Below are 21359 nucleotides of genomic sequence, written 5' to 3'. Positions count from 1 at the left end.
CCTTTGTTCTCCCCGTATCCCTGCGTGCGCTAACTAATCGAGAGTCTATCAACCTCTGCCTTAAATATACCCAATGACTTGATCTCCACAGCTGCCTGTGGCAAGGAATTCCACAGATTCACCAACCCTGGCTGAAGAAATTCCTCCTCATCTCCGTTCTAAAAGTACACCCCTCTATTCTGAGGCTGTGTCTTTGACTCCCCCACCATAGGAGGCATCCCCTCCACATCCCCTCTATTGAGGCTTTCAGCTACATTATACTGAAGTATAATGCACCTCGTTTAAAGTGCTCAAGTCTATGCAGCACAAACTCAACATAGTCTCAGATATGGAAGTGAAAGTGCACTCGGCTGATACGAATTCAATTCAAACCTTATTTCGATCTGCCCGGTTCTACAGCTTCCTCTGTGTTCTTGATCTGGTGAGAACACCAACCATCAAATGAGCCTTCAGAGCAGGAGGCTCAGTAACAACCTCTCACGGCCGTGATGCTCATTTTCCCTGAAGGAATTGCTACACATCTTGTCGATGGACGCACTGCAACCTTTGTTTACCCTTGCTGGAGGAAATCACAAGTCGCAGGATCAGAATTGGCCTTTCCAGATATCCCACCCTAAAAAAAAGCTCACTTCAGGGAGGTAGCACCATCAATTTGCGGGAGACTCCCGGAACTTCCGGGAGAGGTGGGATGTCTGCCTTTCGGCCTATCGAGTTTGCTCCACCACTCCATCATGCCGATTTGTTGTCGATGTCCAGAGTGGCTGAAAGTCTGCTAACCAACTGGGCTGTCCTCTCTTAGATGGCATCAACCTTCAAAAGATGAGGATATTTTACAGTTGGGGAGTTTGTGTCCTTGAGGTGATGCAGGAGCGTGGAGGTGTCAGGAAATTAGTTATTTGCCAAAGGATTACCAACCTATGCCTTGCTCTTGTTGCCAAGATATTTCTTTGGCCGATCTAGTCAAGTTTCTGATCAACAATGACTTCAAAAATAGTGAAAATGGGGCCGAAAATATTCAATGAAATTGTTTTTAAATTTTATTTATTGGGATACAGTGTGGAATAGGACCTTCCTGCCCTTCGAGCCACACTGCCCAGCAACCCCAATTTAACCCCAGCCTAATCACAGGACTACCACCAATGACCAACCAACCTACCAGCTGGTGGGTCTTTGGACTGAGAGAGGAAACCTGAACACCTGGAGGAAACTCACAGGGAGAACCTACAAACTCTTTACAGGCAACAGTAGGAATTGCTGGTACTATAAAGCGTTGTGCCAACCACTACGCCAGCATGTCTTTCATATCATTGCCAAGGTTATGTACTTTCTTCCCATTACACCGCTGGCATTTAGGGCAGCAACGAAGATCCTCCATCTCTGTTGGTATTGAAGGATTCTTCATTGCTGTTTCCATAACAATTTCTTTGACTAGTCAGGGTCGTCAGCCCCGAGCTGAACCCCTGAACTCGGAGGACAGGTGGGCCACTCTTAGCCTGGCCTCTACCCTTTGACCTGTCTGGCATGGCTAACCCTATCAAGAGCCGAAACACAAGGCCCCGACACCAACCACCCTAGTTCTCCAGCTGACTGAGGCATGCACGCCTCCAAATCATGACGAGGTTGTGGTCCTCTTGGAAGGTAAGGTTACGGGGTTAGACTCTTATTGGGATGGACATTACCTGGCCCACGTGCAGCACAAAGGTTAAATATCACTTAATGGCCCCTGCCTGAAAGCAGTCAAACAAAGGCAGATGAAATCCCATGCCAATTTGAGACGAGAAAAGTAGAATGCTCCCCTACTCACCTTAGGCAATTGAATCCGGGGTTTGGCACTGCTCTGGCCTGCACTAACTTCAGACAGTGCTTACTCCAGCTCAGAAGGAGTGGTTGATGGGTTAACTCTTTTAAAGGAGCAGACCGTTTGATGATGCCTGAAACTGAAGCCATTTCCCTTTGATCAACTGTTGCCAGTAGCAGCACATAGGCCTCCCCATCCCACCTTGTCCGACCGATCGGTACCTTACCCAAAAGTGTCTGCACATTCAAGGTGGGGAGGTGGGGAGGAAGGCCGTTACTGGGAAAAGAACAGTGGCTACTTCATTACAGGCCCCAGGACTTCAGGCAGAGACCGACAAACGAGTCCATTCTGTTCTGCGTGCATTCCCAGTGCCTCTCAAAAGAGATTACTGAAGCCGTCTCTTGTTCGAGCAGAGTCAGCAATCAGCAAACAAGCCAGCACAGATTCCAGGAAGGCGAGGAGAGCACTAACTAGCTTCAACACAGCAGCGGAATGAATGCCTTGTGGCTATATATATACACCCGCACTCATGCATATTTTAGTTACTTTCACAAGAGCCCATTCCACACATCTCGAGCTGGAAACCAGCCCATTGCCAGGTGCCGAACCACAGATTTGTTCATGCATATCCTTGTGGGGAAGTCAGCAGAGTAAAAAAAATACCCAGAAGGTAATAAACAAAATAACTCTGCAAAATAAAGTTGGTTGAAATCTGCACTTTAAACAGGAAACAAGCTGGCATTGTACACAAAGCCCGAGTCAGCAAGTTCCTCCAGTAGTTTTTTTTCCCCTTTTGCTCTAGATGCCAACCTTTGCAATCTCGTGTGTCAACTACCCTCGCCCACTTCTCCCTTACCCCATCTGCTCATCTACTCGCTCCTCACCAAATTCCACCTATCGTCTGCCAACCTCCGCCTCACCCCTCCCAGTCCTGACCCAAATCACCACCCCATCTCTTTGCCTCTACAGACGTCGCGTCACCAAGTCCCTTTGCTACAGGTATTTTTGTTTCTCTTTGCTTCAGATCCCAGGATTCCTGCAAATTCTTGAAAATCTGCCATCTCCTGATTTTGTTAATGACCAACGATAATCACTACAAGGGCTGCTCCTGACATAGCTGTATGACTATTAAAGGTCTGCTTCATTACTTCAATAAAGGGACAGTTACAAATCTGAACAACACGCACAAAAGGCTGCAGGAGCTCAGAGATATTCTGTCTGGGTAGCCTGTAACCTGACTGCATGAACATTGATTTCGCGAACTTCCGGTAATAGTTCATGAATATGAACAAATTGCTAGAGGAGAACTTCATTCAGTATACCAAGTTTGGCGATGACATTAAATTCAGCGGAAGAACAAATTGTACAAAGGCTACAGAAAGTCTGCAGAGAGATGGATTAAGTGAGTGGTCAAGAATCTGGAGGGCAAAATACATCAACAATTTACTTATAGAGCACTTTTCATACAAATGGTTATTAAAAGTTTTATTTTATTGAAATACAGCGCAAAATAGGCCTTTTGAGCCATGCTGCCCAGCTATCGCCCGATTTGATCTAAGCCTAATCGCAAGACAATTTACCATGGCCAACCAATGCCTTTGTACTGTGGGAGGAAACGAGAGCACCCAGAGGAAACATACAAACTCCTTACAGGCAGTAGCGGAAATTGAACCCGTCACCTGTACCGTAAAACTTTGCGATAACTGTGTCACCCCACAAACTTTGATATAGATTAAAGTGCTTTACAGTGGGATAAAGTACAAGCATAAAAATAAAACATGAAAATAGAAGACAAAAGATATTTGTTAAAAGCAAGGTTAAATAAGTAGATTTTGAGCTAGCGTTTAAAAGTGTTAACCGAGCCCGCATCCCTTATAGTTTTAGTTATTGAGTTCCACAGCTTTGGCGCATAGTTCAGAAAAGCTGACCTGTCAATTATCTTTCAAGACAGATTGTTTAAAATTAAGAGACCGGCAGAAGAAGACCTAAGAACTCGTGCAGGATTCTAAAAGAAAGTGATTATGTGTTGTAGATTATTGAGAGCTTTAAAAACAAGGAAGAGAACTGACAACAACTAAATGACAAAACTGTAAAATGCATTGAGATTGCAAAGAGGCAATTTGTAAACACACCATTCTTCTCTTCAAGTATTTAGTAGGATTAATTACACCCCAAAAAAGGTTGAAAACAAATCTGAATTCCATAATTGGCCATTTGAAGTTACATCCATTTTTAGACAAAGTTATTGTTACTGTCATAGGTCAATTCAATGACAGAGTTACTCCTTAGCTTGTGTCCAATTATAAGAAATTAAGAGGCCTTGCATAATTAATGGACATTTCAACACTTAGTATCTGGTCTTGCCACACTCGGCATTTCACAATATGAATTCCCATGCCCCTGATGCCTGGTTGCATTGTAATCAAATCCTTCTGCCTGTGGTGGTGCTACAGTAACGCATAAAAAAACATCTGCAGTCATGAACTTACATGAACAGTTTCCACTGCATAGGGAGATACAACCTTGAGCCAATTGTGTCTGCATTGATCAACTATCCACTTACACTAATCCCATCCTGCATCTCCACACACTCTGATCACCAACCCCACTCTCCACAATTCTACCAAGTATGGCAATCCAGCCTACAGGCAAACACACATCTGAGATGCAGGAGGAAGCCCGGAGCACCCGGACAAGCTGGAGCACACCCAGAGGAAACCCATGCCATCACAGGGAGAACATACAGACTATATAATGGTAGCCGGGGTGAGGACGTAACCCGAGTCTTCAATGTCGCAAGGGAGCAACTACCGGCTGCAAGGCTGTGCCACCTCAGTAACGCAGCAAATCAAAACACAACATTTGGCATTCAAAAGGGAGGCCAAACTGCAAGGCTCACCCGATCTAATTATCCACTGAACCCCATCTCCATCAATAAATGACCGCCCAGAAGTAGATGTGGGGGGAGGAAAGCGCTCTGGTTCTCTTCAGCCAACTTTCCGGTGCCGACTTTCTGCAAATTGGCAGCACAGGCAGAAATAAACTTGGTGAAACATCTGATAATAGGGCAAGTGGGAAGAGAAAGCACAATATAACTGAACATTCAAAGTTTCAGGAACACGTTCTTCCTCCTGCCATCAGACTTCTGAACAGCTGATGGACACTTTGCATCTTATGCAATTTTTATTTTTTGCAACACATGTTAATGTTTAAGTTTTGCACTGTGCCGCTGCAGCAAAATAACCAACGTCACACCATACTGTGTGTCACTGAAGCAAAGAAAACTACCATCAGACCAGCAAGGAAGGAAGAGTAAAGATTCTGCGTTTGCCAGATATCCAGAGTAACACGCACAAAATGCTGGAGGAACTCAGCAGGTCAGGCAGCATCCACGGAAATTAATATAAAGAAACGGAGCCCCTGGGTGTTGGCCCAAAGCACCAAGTCTTTATTCCTTTCCACAGACAGAGAAGGCAGGAGAACGGAGTTGAGAGTGATAATAAATCAGCCACGGTGGGATAGCAGACTTGATGGGTTGAAGGGCCTTGTTCTGCTTCTGGCTTATGCTGCCTGACCTGCTGAGCTCTTCCAGCTTTTTGTGCGTGTTACAAGAACGCTGGCAAGGAGGCAAGTGCAAGCAAGGGTGGAAATAACAAGAAAAAACTTCAGCTTTGCGAGAAACACAGATGCGAGGAAGTCTGCAGATACTGGAAATCCAAAGTAACACACTCAAAATGCTGGAGGGACTTGGCGGGTCAGGTAATAGGTGAAAGAAACTGATAGGAATAGAGAATGGACAACAGGAGAAAAGGACCCAGGGGCAAGTAATAGGCAGGTGAGAAGAAGTGAAAGGTCATAAATTGGGGGAACAGCTTTGTCGAGCACCTCCATGACATATACCACAACAGGACTGCTCGGTGGCTGAGCACCTTAATTCCCATTCCCATTCCGACGTGTCGCTCCTGTGCCAAGATAAGGCCACCCTCAAGGTGCAGGAACAACACCTTGTGTTCTGTCTGACTACCTTCCAACCTGATGGCATGAATGTTGATTTCTCCTCACGCTGAGCAAATTTCCACCCCCTGACCGCTCTGATCTTTCTCTTTTACCTCTTCCACCCACCTAGCTGCACCCATCACCTTCCAGCTAGCCTCATTCCCCTCCTCTTGCCTTTTTATTTTGACATCTCCCCCTTCCTAGTCCTGAAGGGTCTTGGGCCAAAACATCGACTGTTTAGTCGTTTCCACAGATTTGCTTGACCTGCCAAGTTCCTCCAGGGCTCTGTGCGTGTTAGCTTTGTGAGAAGGCTGTCTTTGACAATTCTGTCAAGTCAGGCAAGGATGTTTATAAGATTCCCAGGGCACAGTGGGACTATATTCTGCACCAGCACTCTCCACATGTGGTAGTCAGCTCAGGGTTTGGAAAGTATGCTTTACAGGGGGAGGGGCAGCTGCATCGAGGGGAGATTAAGAGACGGCTAGTATTGGGGAGGGGGAGAAAATGAATGAAAACAAAGAAAATGAGTCAGAACCCAGTATACTTCAAGTGGGCACAGACTAAATGTTAAACTTGCTGCGAAATGCCCCTAGTGTGCAACTAATTGGCAGAACCGGAGAGATGTTGATGGGAACGTGGGGAGAATAAAGTGGAATTAGTTTAAATGGGCTAGTATGACTCTATGGGGCTGAAGGGCCTTTATCCACATTGTATCTAAATTGACTTGTACATTCACAGAGCTGACAAGGCACAAATTCAGTCAGCAGGACATTCCTGATGAACCACATCGGCCTCTCGCTCCCAGAAACTCTCCAGTTTATTCAATAGGCCCACCACAGAATGCTGTTTAGTCTTGCAATTTAAATGCCACTGACTCACTTTTCATGCCATTGATTGCTAACTTTAAACTTAAAAGTTATAAAAAGTGGATTTATCTACTACATTGAGGCAAGAGCACAGACTATTTAAAGAACAGTGGAAATCATGCCCATTTAAAAAAAACAAGAAAACCTATTATTACTGCTTCTCTGCCTCTTCGTCTAACCTATGCTTGATTCTAGAGAGTTAATAAATACTGTAATAAGTATGGGATTGGCACCCTTCCATCTCTGGCCTGGCGTCTCCAGGAAGTGCAGATAAATTCTGGGATTGTGCTATAACAAGCATGGGGAAAACTCAGTGACTGGCCTACAAATGTTATATGGTGATTAAACTGTAACACGTGGCCAATGAGCAGCCAGCCAGCCACCTTCTAAAGACCTCCAGGATAACGGGGCTAAAGGAGGGGGTCAGGGTTCCAGAGCTAGGGCCATCCTCTCCAGGCACCATTTCATCAAGGGTAACATTTTTTTACCATACATGCCGGTGATATTAAATGCAATTCTGATTGTGCGTCACTGAATTGTGGCTCGTTTTCACGTACCATGGTCGTGCATGGCTGGGTTAACCAGCTGAAGGGGCATGACAGTTGGACAGAAATATTGGCTCTTCAGATATTTTAAAGTCTTTAACTCTCAAATCTACCAGATTATTAAAAACTCACATACATGTCCTTCAGAACCCGAATTGCTGTAATAAAGGCAGAATTATAATCGTGATTCCTGTAACAATGCTCTTCAATATCAGATCATCAATTAGGACTATTTGTTTGTCTCCTGAACTTCTCTTTTTAAAAAATCATCTCTCTTCATCTTTGCTGACCTCTTGTCTTTGGTGTTATCATCAAACTGATCACCCGGTTCAGATTGACGCAATACACAAAGAACCTGCCTGGGTGAGGTGACGTGTTAAATTGCACTTTCTAATAAAACTCATTGCTAATGCATTGCAATAGAGAAACTTATTTAAATACTCTAAAAGAAAAGAAAATATTTTATTTTTCTTTTAAAGTGTTTAACCAAGCTTCTCACCCCTGAATAGATGAAGCATCAGATCTAATTAGGAAGGTCTATGCTGCCAATTCATTTATTGGAGAGGGCTTAAAATCTTAGTTTGGACTGTGGTCATTGACACCGACAGCATCCAAATGATGCTTTGAAAGGGTAGCAACCACGAAGCCATCACTAATAGGACACATTAGGTCATGTGACAGAAACTTTGATCGAGAAACATTTCAAACAGGGAGCAGAGTGAGCTGAGCATCTTTAGACAAAGCATTTGAGTTTCAGTCCTACCAGTGTCACTGGCACTGAGGTGCAGGAAATGTGCAATGTGCCAGAGAAACCAAAGAGTTAGACAAAGTCACAGAGAAAGGGCAGAGCAGGGCCTGAGCAAACTTGAAGGCAAATTCTTTGGTGGACCAGGAGCCCATGTTGTTAACAAGTCCAAATGATGGGCAAGTGAGACTGTATGAAAGTTGAAAGTGAATCAATAATGGAATATGGAAGGCTGGAGGCAAATGAAGTAATACTGGAAGGAATAATTCATCTAATGTTTAAATATACGTATCTAAGGGCACATAGCAACACACTGGAGGAAAAAAATAGCAGTGGAATGGAGAGCCAGCAATCACCTCCATCCACGTGTGAGGGCAACATGCTGAATCTAGACAGTTACACAAATAAATTGTGGTTCTATTATTTCAAACAGTTTTCATTCATGGACTAAACATCTTGTAACATCTTTCAAATATTTGAAGTTTTTGAGCCACAGTTTGTGATGACTGGACATGGAATATCTTTTGTATTTGTCATCAAATACACTTCCAGAAGATCTGAAAGAAAATGCTGAATGCAAAACTAACAAGACTGACCTAACAATTTCATCCTCGGTACAACCAAAACCTTTCCTTTTATCTGGACTCTCACAAAAGCACCAACTTGGAGAATGCTGGTGTTCAAAGAAACAAACTCTGGCAGTAAACTCCGATGGAAACCCTCTTGGAAGCTTTTTGCCTCCACAACTTACTTCCTTTCCCTCCCCCCATGACTGTGCTGCCCACCCACCTCACACTGCTAATTTTACCAGAGTCAGCTGGTGATTGTTGGCACAGTATGGGTTCTGTGCAAGAATCACCAGCTGACTCTGGTAAAATGCTAATTATCAGGGCTAGGCCAATCCTTATCCAATTTGTAGAAAATGGGTCACAGTGAAATATCTGTGGAAATGAATAAACTGTCGCTGTTTCAGGCCGAGACCCTTCATCAGGACTGGAAAGAAAGTTTCGTCCCCCTTCCTTACCAGTCCTGAAGGGTCTCACCTTGAACTATCAACTGTTTATTCATTTCCACAGATGCTGCCTGACCTGCAGGGTTCTTCCAGCATTTTGTCTGTGTTGCTCCAGATTTCCAGCCCCTGCAGAATCCCATGTGTTTAATCACAGTAGAAGTATACCGCCCACAGTAGTGACTGGCTTACTGAGATTTAATAAGCGTACAGCGTGACTCAAATCCACCCGGAATGGTACATTTATCCTCAGTCTGAATTTTTCCTTCCTTAAAAGCAAGAGCTATCCTCCGCATGTGCTGTTGCAGGTGCACAGATAAAATCAGGAAGATCAAGAAGTCAATAAGATAAATGTTTCCACGCCCAGAAGGCTCACCAGAGATGCAGGTACTGTATTTGAATATTCCAGCTCAGACCTGGCTTGATCCATATGCATTAGAAAGCAGCAACCTCAAAGCAGCCCAAACCACAATGACAAGCTTTCTGAAGCAAAGAGAATGTAGCACTCCCTCAGTGGAAGATTCGAAACAGATACAAACAGCAAAGGTAAACAAAGAAATATATCAAGAATGCATTAAAAACCTCATGCAATAAGAGGTAACATCCTTACTAACAACGTCTCTCTGAACGTATGCTGCCTGACATGCTAAGTATTCCCATCACTTTCTCATTCCATTTCGGGATTTTCAGCATCTAGTTTTAGGCTTTTTACTCAATTTGATTAAAAGGTTCAGCTTTAACGCTGGTCTTGGGTCAAGTGACACCCAACATCAGGAACGATATCTTTATTAAGAAATTTAAAGTTGTAATGAATGGTAATTCCTGGGTTTTACCAGTTCATTGGACCAGTCCAGGACCCAGGGTGTAAGTGCAATTGCGAAGAAAGCACAATAGCGCCTTTACTTCCCTAGGAATTTGCAGAGATTTAGCAAGACATATAAAACTTTAACAAACTTCTATAGGTGTGTTGTGGAGAGTATACTGACTGGCTGCAACACGTATGGAATCACCAATGCCTTTGAATGGAAAAATCCTACAAAAGGTAGTGGATTGGGCCCAGCACATCATGGGTAAAGCCCTATTAACCACGGAGCACTGCCACATGAAACACTGCTGAAGGAAAGAAACATCCATCATCAGCAACCCAGTCCATGCTCTTTTTTCACTGCTGCCATCACGCAGAAGGTACAAGAGCTTCAGGACTCACACCACCAAGTGAAAAGAACAGCCACCTCCCCTCAACCATCAGGCTCTTGAACAAAAGGGGAAAACCACACTGACCTGCCCACCATTGAGTTGCTCCCACAACCAATAATCTCATTTGAAGTACTCTTTATTTTATTATTTCATATTCTTGTTATTTATATTTGCATTTGCATAGTTTGTTGACTTCTACAATTTGATCTTTTGTTGAATCCTATTATGGTTACTGTTCTATAGACTTGCTGAGTTTGCCTGCAGGAAAATGAACCTCAGAGTTGAATGTGGTGACAGATACGTACTCTGAAAATAAAAGTTACTTCAACTTTTGACCTTTTAGACATTAGAGTTGTTTTGATACACATGGAACGATCAAAAAGATGCAGAACCTACGCAGGGATTGGAACAGGACTCCGCACATTGTATGATGCACACCAATGTCATTCACACCAAAGAATGACTAGACATGGGCAAAATTATGAATTGCTAAACACTCATTAACTTAGGGTGGCCAGATAGTTTAGATACAATAATAAAATAGTAACTGGAGCACTGTCAAATAAGCAGGATCTTCACTGGAGAATATTACAGCTTCTGTTAAACAAGACTGATCTACTTATGGAAGGCCCTACAAATCACACAATAACTAGGCAAAATAAATGTGTACACAAAAGAGGGAGGTATTTTCAGTCATCAGTCATAGTAATTAACAGTACAGCAATCACTAGATTTAAAGAAAAAAAACAATCAAAAGCTTTTCTCAGTAAATAAAGGAGAAATTGGTTTTCCGGTAATGGAATTAATTAGGTTTATTATCACTGACATATTGTGTGAAATTTGTTCTTTTGTGGCAGCAGTGCAGTGTATAAAAATTACTATAAATTACAATATTAAGAAACAGTGCAAAAAAAGCAAAATAGTAAAGCAGTGTTCAGCAACCGTTCAGAAATCTGTTGGCGGTGGGGAAGCAGCTGTTCCTAAAGTGCTGAGCGTGCATCTTCGGCCCTCTGCGTTAACGGCGAGAGAGGGCACATCCTGATTGGTGAGGGCCCTTTCTGACCAGAGGCCCTACCTTCTGAAGATATCCTTGATTGCAGGGAAGCGGGTGCCCATGATGAAGCTGGCCGAGATTATAACCCTCTGTAGGTTCCTCCAGTTTGTGCATTGGTGCCTGCATGTCAGAATGCTTTTCGGTACATCTGTGGAAATTTGTCAGTCTTTGGACACGTAACAAATCTCCCCAAACTCCTAATGAAATACAGCTGCTGGTGTGACTTCTCCATGGTTGTATCAATATGTTGGGCCCCAAGATAGATTTTCAGCGATGGCGACACCTGGGGAACCTGAAGCTGCTCCCCCTTTCCATCGCTGACCCCTCAATAAGAACTACAGAGTGTTCTCCCGACCTTCCCTTTCTGAAGATCACAGTCAATACCATGGTCTTACTGACAAGGTCATTGTTGCGATAACACTCAACCAGCTGATCTACCTCACTCCTGTATGCCTTCTCGTCACCCGCGATTCCGCCGATATGTAGGTGGCTGTTCCTCGGCGCACAGTGCTGAACATCAGCACAGTAGAAAAGTAGGTCAAATACTCATTCTTGATGTGTGCCCACGTTGATTAAAAGTAGTTTTTAGACTACACCCAGGTTTTCCAGAAGGTGTACTCTTTTAGTATATAAAAAAAGATTTAAATTCCCTTTACAAATTATTTTGATTTTCCAAGTAATTCAGAGGGATTGGTACATCGTTTTACTGGCACCCTCCTGGCATCACCAATGGATAGGATTCGCTTTATTTGCCACACATACATTGGAACATTACAGTGAAATGCATCGTTGTGTCAAATCCAATGAGTGAGTATTGTACTGGGCAGCCCACAAGTGTCACCACACTTCCAGTGCCAAAATAGCCTGCCTACAGCTCACTAACCCTAACCAGCATGTCTTGGAACGCCAGAGGAAATTGAAGCACTCAGACGAATCCCACATACATACTCTTTACGGGCAGTGGCAGGATTTGAACCCCAATTGGTGATCGCTGGTGCTACAATGGCATTACACAAATGCAATACAAACTGATCTTTCAGCCCCCTAATCCATCATAGATACCTCCTCAAAGCCATCTTCAATTGTTCATTCTTCACAGCCATTTCTTCAATTGTTCATTCAGCTTCCACCTCTTTCCACCCCAAACACCAGCTAATCAACTGGTCCACATGATATTCCCAATGCCGTCTTAACCTTTCTGTGGGTTTATCCTGACCCGCTCACTGGAACTCCTCGATCTTTACATTCCCATAAGCATTGTCTACTCTATTGAATCGAAACTTGGATCAGGTTCTAACCTCAGTGGTGCACATGGAGCGCAGGAACAGGAGGTATGGACACACAAGTCAGTGGATGTGGCAGAGCACATTGAGAGAATGGTTAACACAATGTACACAGCTCTGTTAATTGCGGCCCAGAGTACAAAAGCAGGAAAGTCGCATTGGCATCCCCGCTTCAAATGGAGCATCATGTTCAATGCTGGCTGCCATATTATAGTGAAAACATTAAGGCTTCTCTGATGATTTACGGGAATGCAGTTCCTCAGCATCCGAGATCAGGACTGCTTTCTTCGCAAAGAAGGCCAAGAGGATACTTAGTCAAAGTATGTTCAGGGAATGAAAGGACAAAGGGAGACGGCAGGAGATTGGGGCTGACAGGGAAAATGGACCAGCCATGATGAAATGGCGGAGCAGACCCGAAAGTCCAAATGGCCTAATTCTGCTCCAGTATCTTGTGGTCTTCTGGTCCATATAAAAGGATGAGTGGTCTGTACAGAGTGGATTGTGGGAAGTCGAGGAATAGACTTTCCAGGTATGAAATAAAGAATAATAGAATTATAGTGATATGAGGGAAATGGTTTTTTTTAAATATGGGCATGTTGGAATCTGGATTGTACTGCTTCAGATGGAGTGGAGACAGACTTTGTTGTTTAATGAAATGATCCAACTGAGAAGATACGGCATGTGGGAATGCAGAAATAGAGGTAAGAGGTTCAGGATAAACACCTAGAAAGGTTAAAGTGTCAATGGGCTATCATGTTGACTCGTTGATTCTGCCAAGGAGAGGTACAGAGAAAGGGCCTGCTGTGGAACCAACAATTGGCAGGAGAACCACTGGTACTGCTGTTTATTATGCTGATGAACAGCTGTGCCAATTCCCCCTACCCCGACCAAGGGGTGCATTTCAGGACTGATTTTGTCTGCCGTTGTCTCTTAAGCTGCTTGGGAAATGCAGAACTTAGAGATTGGGTGGGTGGGATTTCCAGCATTTCAGCTGGAGTCCACAAGCAACAGGACAGACAGGTCTGAAAAAAGAAATAGGGAGAACGTAAAGTATTAAAATACATGCATAGTCACCAATCATCCATCATCTCCATCTCCATGGATATGGTTTGTAACGGCTTGCCAGTGGCAGATGTACCAGTGTGGCTGAATGCTAGACAATGGGAAATCAAGTGGTGAGTGGATCTCAGGTTACTGGACAAGCAATCCCGAGCTAATAATACAAATTCCCTGGCAATTATGAATTTGACTCCAAAATCTAAAATAAGTTTGAAATTAAAAATAAGCAGCATTTAAAGCAGCTGTAAAGATATTGGACTGTCAAGATTCAAAGTGGTTCACCCGAGTCCATTGGGAAGGGGGAATCAGTTGGTCTTTTTAAAGTTAAAACACAACTCAAGTCCCACAGCAATATGGTTATCTATTCTGAAAAATGGCCTATCAAACTACTCAACTGTAACACCACTCTGCAAGAGCAATAAGGATCGTTCTGAAAAATGGGCCCATGTCCAAAAGAATAATTATGTGCTTTTATTTGTAAAAAAGTCAAATAAAAAAGCTCCCAGACTGAATCTGCTCACTTGCCTCTCTCCTTCAGGATATCTGTCTTAAGGGGGCACTGCTGCATTCCCTGACTAAACTTCAGGCACATTAAAGGCACAGATTAACTTTGTTTGCTGTATACAGTATATTAGGAAATTGCTGTGGTGATTGGCACGACGTGCCACAAAAACTGACATTCAATAATTATAAAGAACAAGGAATTTTTTTTTAAACAACAAAATTAGAAATACAGATGTGGAATAAAATGAGCACAAATACAAATACCAGAAAGTATGTACAATTTAAATGGAATTTTTAAAGTGTTTAAGGTGCAGTGCAACAGGGGTAATAGAAAGAGGGCGAGGGCTAACTAGAACAGTTGGGGAAAGAAACTTTTAGGATGGCATGAAGTTTTTGTTTTAGTAGCCCTATAGTGCTTTCCAGAATGGAGCTTTTGGAAAGGCAGTTTTGGAAAAGGCATTATATCAGAGTGACTATTTACATTGGGATTGGAAAACATGACAAGAGCCTGATGGGAACATCGGTTAGTAGAGAACACCAGATCAAGTGATTAAAACTTAGTCCGAGGCAGTTTTAGGAAGCATTTTCATCAGAGAATTCTTTCGGAATGAGCCTAAACAACAGAGTGACCACCACTGGGAGAATGATTAAAATCAAAGGGACCAGAATCAGAGGAGCACAGAGACTCCTGACGTTTGTACTGCACCTCCAGAGGTTAAAGAAAAAGGAAGAAAGCGTGCACAATTTTGAACTATGGTGCTTTGCACAATATGAATTCTCGAAAGGAAATGGCGTGAATTTTGCGGGATAATGTCACCTTTTCCACACGAGTTCTAACAAGGGAGAGTAGGCTGCAGGAATCCCAGCCCTTTGCTGGCTGGGAATCTGCTCAAGTCCCTTATAGACAAACTAAACTTACTCAGGCAAGGAAGCAAGGCACATTTGAAATTAAGCACGTTCTAAATCTAGATGTTTAGATTTAAAGTGCTCTGTTTTTGAGAATTTTATGATTTGAATTTAAGATGTCAATATCTTTGAATGCTGGTTTGACAACTGAGACAGCTGGCTGAAGGACTGTGGCGGAACCAGCTGTTACTTTTTCTCTTATTGTGTATGCATGGGGAGGGGGCCCGTTCCCACTCCAGCTGAAGGCCCCAACATTAAAGCAACTTGGAAGAAATGGAGGAGGTTCCATACAGCTAAATGCCCCAGGGACCTGCAATGTGGAAGTACAAACAGCTCTCTGCTAACCACAGACCCTGCACCAGTGTGAACCAGCACACTAGTGTTCCACAGCACATCAATGTTAATATGTGTCCATATGTCAAAACCAAAACGTCTTTGTGAATCAGGGTGTCAAGTGAACTGTGACTCCTCTGCCGGCACAAGACAGCTCTTGTTTTATTCTGAAGCAGTGCTTAGCTCTCCAAAATATAAGACTTTTTTCCTACCCCCTCAGTAAACCATGCTGAAAGGGACAATTTTGGTTCTTCAGTAATCCTGAAAAAAACTCTATCAACACCCACATTACATTCAGGCCATTGTGCTGATTTTTTTTTAAAACCCAACTCCCTTACTTTACCTCAAAAGTCTTACAAATATCAAATACATGCCAGTGAGTGGATTGTCAGTTACACATTTCCCTAGGCGATTAATGTTTCTGCACTTCTATTGCTTTGAAATTGAATACAATTTCTTCCTATTCATTCAGTGTGTCATAATGATGATTGCATGTATTAAATCTGTCCTTAACCTGTTATGTTCAAGGCACCAATCTAAGCTTTGCTGGTCTTAGCACATACTTGAGGATTACCATTGCAACAACTGTGTGGAACAAACAACAATTCAGGAGACCGCAGTCACCGGGATACCCCACACCAACAAACACTGTTACTAATACACATTCTCATTAAATGTGATAAGGCACTTCACAACATCGGGCAAAAGTCGATCGATAGTCAACAAGTGGTTAAAGAGAAAGTCGAAAATACTTTGTAGCGTTTGGCTACAAAGATAGCCTTTGGATGGTGGGGGCATTAGGGCCCCCAATTTCTTGGGGTAGGGTTTTGATGCAACCCACTGTGAATGATAATCCTCATTCAGGGCAAAATACTGATGCAAGGCAAAGAAAGCCCCAGTGAAGGCAGTTCCTTTTGCCCTAGGGAAGCACAGGCTGCTGAAGACAGCCAATAGAATAAAGGTCAAGAGGCTGGAATAGGAGATACCAATGCCTCGGTGCAGAGAAGGACTGCAGAAAAATACAGAGCAGCAGAGTAACAAAGTGATGAGGGCTCTTAAAATAGGGATCATAATGAACAGGTGTGAAGACTGGGAGTGGGGGTTACAAGCAGGTGGAGAACTCTGCAGATGAACACAGAAATACATGGAACACACACAAATGCTGAAGGAACTCAGCAGGCCAGGCAACATCTTTTCCATCGATGCCTCCTGGCCGGCTGAGTCCCTCCAGCATTTTGTGTGTGTTGCTTGGATTTCCAGCACCTGCAGATCATCTCTTGTTTGTGACAGAAATAGACGTGCTCGACTGAAGCAGAGCTGCTCTTGACCCAGGTGAAGTTAAACCTCACTCCTGACACACATATCCGGATTGCAGGAAATGTGAAGTTCAAACTTTGGAAAAGCTCTCTGATCACACAAAAACTTCAATCTGCAAAGACATCATTGTGCTTGATATGCAACTATAAATTCTCTTCATTTACTTGAAAAACAAAAACACAAACGAGAATTGATTGGACTTTTGATTGATTGCCTTAAAAGGATCCAATGAAGATTTTAATTGAAGAGCAGATTTAAAAAAAATTAATTGTAAACTGCTTCCTGTTTTCCAAGTATTGGAATGAAAGCCACATTTCATTCCCTTCTATGTCAGATCTCTTGAATAAACTTATTTCCTCACTTGGTTATTTTGCTTTTCACAGGATACATAATGTAACCCAAAGTGTGCATGTGTATTCCAAATCCTTTGTCAGTGATCATCTCATTCAAAATATAGTTTTGGGAAGAATATACAAACCCCATTTCCAGAGAAGTTGGGATATTTTTTCCTAAATGCAATAAAAACAAAAATCTGTGATATGTTAATTCACGTGAACCTTTATTTAACTGACAATAGTACAAAGAAAAGATTTTCAATAGTTTTACTGACCAACTAATTGTATTTTGTAAATATACACAAATTTAGAATTTGATGGCTGCAACACTCTCAACAAAAGTTGGGACAGAGTTAAAATAAGATTGAAAAGTGCACAGAATATTCAAGTAACACCAGTTTGTAAGACTTCACATTAAGCAAGCTAATTGGTAGCAGGTGAGGTATCATGACTGGGTATAAAAGTAGTGTCCATCAAAGGCCCAGTCTTTGCAAGCAAGGATGGGTCATGGCTCACCCCTTTGTGCCAAAATTCGTGACAGAATTGTTAGTCAGTTCAAAAGGAACATTTCCCAACGCAAGATTGCAGAGAATTTAGGTCTTTCAACATCTACAGTACATAATATTGTGATAAGATTCAGAGAATTCAGAGACATCTCAGTGCGTAAAGGGCAAGGTCGGAAACCACTGTTGAGTGCACGTGATCTTCGAGCCCTCAGGTGGCACTGCCTAAGAAACCGTCATGCTACTGTGACAATTATAGCCACCTGGGCTTGGGAGTACTTCGGAAAACCAATGTCACTTAACACAGTCTGTTGCTGTATCTAGAAATGCAACTTGAAACTGTATTATGCAAGGAGGAAGCCATACATCAACTCTATGCAGAAACACCAGCGAGTTCTCTGGGCCTGAGCTCATTTCAGATGGACCGAAAGACTGTGGAACCGTGTGCTGTGGTCAGATGAGTCCACATTTCAGCTAGTTTTCAGAAAAAACGAGCATTGAGTTCTCCGTGCCAAAGATGAAAACGACCATCCTGTTTGTTATCCGCGAAAGGTGCAAAAGCCAGCATCTGTGATGGTATGAGGTGGCATCAGTGCCCACGGCATGGGTGAGTTGCATGTATGTGAGGGTACCATTGACTCTGAGGCGTATATTAGGATTTTAGAGAGACATGTGTTGCCATCAAGGCGACATCTCTTCCCGGAACGTCCATGCTTATTTCAGCAGGACAATTCTGCACGGGCTACAACAGCGTGGCTTTGTAGAGACACAGTGTGTGTGCTTGACTGGCCTGATGCCCGTCCAGATCTATCTCCTATTGAAAATGTATGGCGCATCATGAAGAGGAGAATCAGACAACGGAGACCACGGACTGTTGAGCAGCTGAAGTCCTATATCAAGCAAGAATGGACAACATTTCCAATTGCAAATCTACTACAATTAGTATCCTCAGTTCCAAAATGATTAAAAAGTGTTATTACAAGGAAAGGTGATGTAACACAATGTTAAACGTGCCTCTGCCCCAACTTTTGTTGAGTGTGTTGCAGCCATCAAATTCTAAATTTGTGTATATTTACAAAATACAATTAAGTTGGTCAGTAAAACTATTGAAAATTTTTTCTTTGTACTTTTGTCAGTTAAATAAAGGTTCACGTGAATTAACATATCACAGATTTTTGTTTTTATTGCATTTTGGAAAATATCCCAACTGTTCTGGAAATGGGGTTTGTACTTTCTGTGGTAAAATTGTAACACTTCCAAACTGGTTGTTTGGAGGAAGAGTACACAGTTATAAAAATACAATTATGTTTGGGAATAAATAAATGAAATGAAAACACACTAATTGTTTTGCTCTCATTTCAATTTCCATTTCTCATTGACACACAAGGCATGGGTTCAACCTAAAAGAAATCACTGAGGCACTGCAAGAATGTAAAGTTCACTTAGGTGAACCTTGAAAACTATTCTAGAAATCTGACTGCTCAAAACAGACCAGCCTTACAAAAATGCCCACCCTGTAAGCAAAATGACATTTAAGCAACAGCCCCCCCCCCCCCATGGAATCAGCAGCAGGGTATCTTTGCAGGAGTGGTTTTATGCACAGGTCACTGTTGCAGCTGCAGTAATATACATCCCACCTCTACTACTGATCTAAAATACTTCCCATCTTCGGTATTGCACAAATAAATGCACACTTCCACAATAAAACAAACACGGCCCAAAAATTTCCTTTAAAAATACATCCTCACACAACCCATGTTTATAACAGCCCAAATAAACTGCCTATTTTAATTCATGCAATAACACATTTACTACTGCCCCCAAACAGTCCACTTTGGTTAATAGGCATATGCACAACACAGCCCACATTTACACAGCACACAATAAACACAGTTCACGTTTAAAGTGTGGATAGGAAAGCTGTGTGCACTTTTACAACAGATCCAAAACCAGCTCAGCATTATACCTGTGCCAATAAGCGCAACCATAAGACATAGGGGTAGAATGAGACCATTCTGCCCATCGAGTCTGTTCTGCTGTAACATCATGGCTGATTTTTGCTTCCCTCACCCCATTCTCCTGTCATCTCTTTGCAACCTTTGACTCCTTTAATAACCTATTAACCCCTACTCTAAGTGTAGGCAATGACTTAGCCCGCACAGCCGTCCATGACAATGAATTTCACAGATTCGCCAACCTCTGGCTAATGGAATTTCTCCTCATCTCTATTCTAAAGGGACATCCTTATCTGAGGCTGTACCCTCTGGTCCTAGCTGCCTCCACCATAGCACACACGACTATTAAAACAACACATTAATACAGTAAAGTAACCCAGACCCTCTTAACCACTGAACAAAAAAACTAAACCACTTTTACAATTATGCTGTTGAATGCAGCCCGCCTTTACAAATGTCTCCTTACACTTACACACACACCAGTCACTCACTCCTCTTCTCTCCTTTGCTCAGTTCCGCCCCCAACAGGCAACACAACGCTGGTGCACATTTCCAGCTCAGGGCAGGGGTTGCCCCTTGCACCAATCTAAGTGTCCGGACTGAAGCCGGCTCCATTCCCCTCACCAAGAAACTAAGTGGGGCTACGCCCTGCTGTGTTTACAGGCTGCGCTTGACGGCTGTCAAATTCAGTCCTTTGCCGCTCTGCTCTCCCGCCTCTTGAGCTTTGCTCCAGCCTGGACCGTAAGCGCTGCCACCGGCGTTCCGCAGCCCCGAGGACGCGGCAGTGCCCAAAGCAAACTTACCGCAAGCTCGGAGAACGCCGGAAAACTCCAGCGCTGTAAAAAAGGGGAAGACCCAAAGGGAATCCATCAGTCCCGTAGTCTAATAATCCCGTTCGGGAATGATGAAGCGAATAACTAACAAAAAGTTTGTGAAGTTTTTTTTGAGCCGCCTTGTCGCGAAACTAAGTTCGCTCCTGTCTTACTCAAAATCCGCCTATGAGTCACTGGTTTATGCATTTTAAGGGAACAGGAAACTTCAAACTCAAGGTGGGTTGGGCTTCTAGCGAGAGAAAATAGTCTCCTCCAATCAATCATCAGGGTGGATTCACTGGGCAAGAAGCAATTACTGAGTGGGAGAGAGAGAGACTACCAAGTGTGTACAGAACAGCAGCGCCTCTGCCAGCAGAAACGAGTCGTTTTGTTAGTGTGGGAGAGTGAAGGTTAAATGCTACATTTCAAACCCTCCCCACAGTAAAAAAAATTCTCAGACTATTTTCTTCCTTCTAATTAGCAGCGAGTAAGGCTGGAGAAAGGGAAGTGCAAAGAGCGAGGTGTGAGGGTGGGATTCTGACAGACAGGCTGAAAGACGACCCTCTTGCCGGGCTAACCCTGCATCCACCTTTTTAGTACCTGGCAAGAGAGAGTTCTGTTGCGACCAGGACTTGTCTAAAACCAGAGGGCTTGCATTGAAGGTGAGAGGGGGTAGATTCAAAGGGGATGTGAGGGGTAAGTTTTTTACTTGAGAGTAGTGGATGCCTGGAATGTGCTTCCTGGTATGGTGTTAGAGGCAAATACATTAGAGGCTTCTAAGAGATGTTTGGACAGGCACATAAATGTGAGGAAAATGGAGGGATATGGACATGGTGTAGGTAGGAGGGATTGGTGTTTGGGTATCTTTGATTTAATTTTAGCTGGTTCAGCACAACATTGTAGGCTGAATGACCTTTTCAGTCCTGTACTATTCTATGTTTGAACTGTATGCCTTTAAAACTAGTACACTGAGTGAAATTGATACTTGTTTCTCATTGGCTAATTCATTTGCTTCAAAATACTGTTCAATTTGTTCAGCATATAAAATCCAGTTATCTGTCGTGTAATCAAACACGTCTATCTTTCCAATGTAGCCAGCCATTTCTGCTCTTTTTATGATTATCATCACTTGATACTCTCTG

General features: G+C 43.0%; 1 protein-coding gene across 3 annotated transcripts in view; it reads right to left on the bottom strand.

Annotated features, from left to right (window-relative positions):
* Positions 1 to 20422, bottom strand: part of tgfbr2b (transforming growth factor beta receptor 2b) — a 78930-nt gene extending 58508 nt beyond the window's left edge. Inside the window, exon 1 of one of the 3 annotated variants that reach the window (XM_059945410.1) lies at positions 20209 to 20422. In XM_059945410.1, coding sequence (XP_059801393.1) covers positions 20209 to 20275 — 67 coding nt within the window. In that variant the 5' untranslated portion in view covers positions 20276 to 20422. The other 2 variants (XM_059945412.1, XM_059945411.1) reach the window with 2 other exon arrangements.
* Between the last annotated feature and the right edge of the window lie 937 nt (positions 20423 to 21359).

The sequence above is a fragment of the Hypanus sabinus genome, chromosome 20, assembly GCF_030144855.1.
Source record: "Hypanus sabinus isolate sHypSab1 chromosome 20, sHypSab1.hap1, whole genome shotgun sequence".
NCBI lineage: Eukaryota > Metazoa > Chordata > Chondrichthyes > Myliobatiformes > Dasyatidae > Hypanus > Hypanus sabinus.
This window is presented reverse-complemented; position numbering and strand designations above follow the sequence as displayed.